This window comes from Scylla paramamosain, unplaced genomic scaffold, assembly GCF_035594125.1.
Source record: "Scylla paramamosain isolate STU-SP2022 unplaced genomic scaffold, ASM3559412v1 Contig3, whole genome shotgun sequence".
NCBI lineage: Eukaryota > Metazoa > Arthropoda > Malacostraca > Decapoda > Portunidae > Scylla > Scylla paramamosain.
Genome location: NW_026973668.1, coordinates 3,057,501 through 3,060,000, shown reverse-complemented (window position 1 = coordinate 3,060,000; position 2,500 = coordinate 3,057,501). Strand labels below are relative to the sequence as shown.

General features: G+C 42.5%; 2 protein-coding genes across 4 annotated transcripts in view; one reads left to right on the top strand and one right to left on the bottom strand.

The window, feature by feature from the left end:
• The window catches only part of LOC135096295 (trifunctional enzyme subunit alpha, mitochondrial-like), a 25,089-nt gene extending 22,921 nt beyond the window's left edge, over nt 1–2,168 (top strand). Inside the window, exons 11-12 of the mRNA XM_063997683.1 lie at nt 687–785; nt 1,073–2,168. Coding sequence (XP_063853753.1) covers nt 687–785; nt 1,073–1,276 — 303 coding nt within the window. The 3' untranslated portion in view covers nt 1,277–2,168. The remainder of the gene's footprint in view (nt 1–686; nt 786–1,072) is intronic.
• A 213-nt stretch (nt 2,169–2,381) lies between these two features.
• The window catches only part of LOC135096297 (cilia- and flagella-associated protein 298-A-like), a 25,843-nt gene continuing 25,724 nt past the window's right edge, over nt 2,382–2,500 (bottom strand). For all 3 annotated transcript variants that reach the window (XM_063997689.1, XM_063997687.1, XM_063997688.1), the window contains exon 8: nt 2,382–2,500. This exon is cut by the window's right edge and continues 2,155 nt beyond it. The gene's annotated coding sequence lies outside the window, so the exon portion shown is untranslated.

Below are 2,500 nucleotides of genomic sequence, written 5' to 3'. Positions count from 1 at the left end.
GCTGCTGTCACTATATTACTACTACTACTACTACTATTACTGCTGGTATTTTACAGTGAAGCAATGGTTTCAGTGGGAATAAAGTAAATTTTCAGCATGATTCAAAACAAGGCAGGAGGGAATGTGTAGACTAACCAGCGAGTGAGTGAGTGAGTGAATGCGTCAGTCAATGGCAGTGTTATAGTTGATACAGAATTCTTGTTAAACTGTCACTGGAACCATGAAAACACCCTTGAAAACCCCAGTAACTTCCACTACAGCCTGTTAAACTATTAGAACCATGAAAGCACCCTTGAAAACCCCAATAACTACCACTACAAGCCTGTTAAACTATTAGAACCATGAAAACACCCTTGAAAACCCCAATAACTTCCACTACAGCCTGATAAACTATCACTGGAACCATGAAAACACCCTTGAAAAACCCTAATAACTTCCACTACAGCCTATTAAACTATTAGAACCATGAAAACACCCCTGAAAACCCTAAGAACTTCCACTACAGCCTGTTAAATTATTACAACCATGAAAACACCCTTGAAAACCCCAATAACTTCCACTACAGCCTATACTAATAGAACCCTGAAAACAGCCTTGAAAACCCCAATAATCTCTAGTACAGCCTAAGAGTGGCTAAGATGTGACAGCAATGGCCTTCACACCTGACCCCACACACTTCCCGCAGGCTTCCCCACGATGACAATGAGGTAGTGGCGCTCCGTCTGGCCTCCAAGTTTATCAATGAAGCAGTCCTCTGTCTGCAGGAAGGCATTCTGACAAACCCTGTAAGTATGGCAGCCTGGAGTGGTGTAAGTAAGGATATTCTGACAGGGCTTGTTTTGGAGGCCTTTTTTTACTTTTTCTGATATTCTGGCATTTACTTCTGTTTCTCAGGAGTTTAGTTATTTTCGTGACTTTGAAGTGACTTAAGTGTTTGTTTTATTTAGGGTTTAGTGTGTGTGTTGGCTGGTCTGTCCCATGTGTGATTGCCAGTCTGATATAGAGATAGATTATTATTATTATTGTGTGTGTGTTTGTGTGTGGCATTGGCTAACCTAACCTAATCTGACAGCTGGAAGGTGACATTGGCGCAGTGTTCGGCTTGGGCTTCCCTCCATTCTCTGGCGGCCCATTCCGTTTTGTGGACTCGTATGGTGCAGACAAGCTGGTGGGGCGCATGAGGGTCTTCCAGGAGGCTTATGGCCAGCCCTTCGAACCATGCCAGCTCCTCCTTGACCACGCTGCAGATCCCACTAAAAAGTTTTTCAAGAAGTAGAGGTGTTTGGGGACTGACTGACTGTGTGTCTGTGTACAGTAGTGAGTGAGGGGTTGTTCATCTCTCTCTCTCTTTTTCTTTCTTTTATCACTTCACACTCTCTCCTTGAATACGGGATTTCTGTTTCTCTTGCCCTCTCTGTGTGTAAGATTTGTTTAGCTTTCTTTTTATTTTTTTTGTCAGTTCTCTCTGTTTACTTTCTTCCTCTTACTTTCTCATGAGTAAAGGAATTTTCTCTCTTGTGATGGACTTCTCTCTAGCTTTTTCTCCTTTCTCTCCTAAACTTACCTTAACTCTCTCTCTCTCTCTCTCTGAGCTAAATATGTTTACCTTAGAGAGAGAGAGAGAGAGAGAGAATCCTTTTGTTATTATTTTTTTTTCTCCATCATCATCTTTTCTTCTTCCTTCCAATATTATCAAATATTATCTAATCTTCCTCCTCCTCAATTTCTCTCTCTCTCTCTCTCTCTCTCTCTCTCTCTCTCTCTCTCTCTCTCTCTCTCTCTCTCTCTCTCTCTCTCTCTCACAACCACCACTCCCCTCCCAGCAGAACAATACATTGCTATTATTAACATACAGAGTTGCATACTTACTGTGATTGGATGCTAAGGCAAGGGGGATTGGTGGTAGAAGGTGCTAAGAATTATGTAGAGGATGTATTTTTGTACAGAGAGAGAGAGAGAGAGAGAGAGAGAGAGAGAGAGAGAGAGAGAGAGAGAGAGAGAGAGAGAGAGAGACCTATGCCATATGAACAAAATTGTATAGATGAAGACTTAGAGTAAAAGAGAGAGAGAGAGAGAGAGAGAGAGAGAGAGAGAGAGAGAGAGAGAGAGAGAGAGAGAGAGAGAGAGAGAGAGAGAGAGAGAGAGAGAGAGAGAGAGAGAGAGAGAGAGAGAGAGAGAGACTATATTCTGCAATACTTGTGTCACACCTCCACTACATTCCAAAGGCTGTAGTTGAAATGATGCAAATTTTTAAGGGTGTTTTTATGGTTCTGGTGACAGGTGAACAACATTTCTACATCACGAGCGGGAGAAACACTCTTTAGAACCTGGCAAGTCATCTCTGTGGGCTTAGAAAACTGTTGTGGAGAGAGAGAGAGAGAGAGAGAGAGAGAGAGAGAGAGAGAGAGAGAGAGAGAGAGAGAGAGAGAGAGAGAGAGAGAGAGAGAGAGAGAGAGAGAGAGAGAGATTCCTATACTTACTAGATTGCCACTTAGAACTA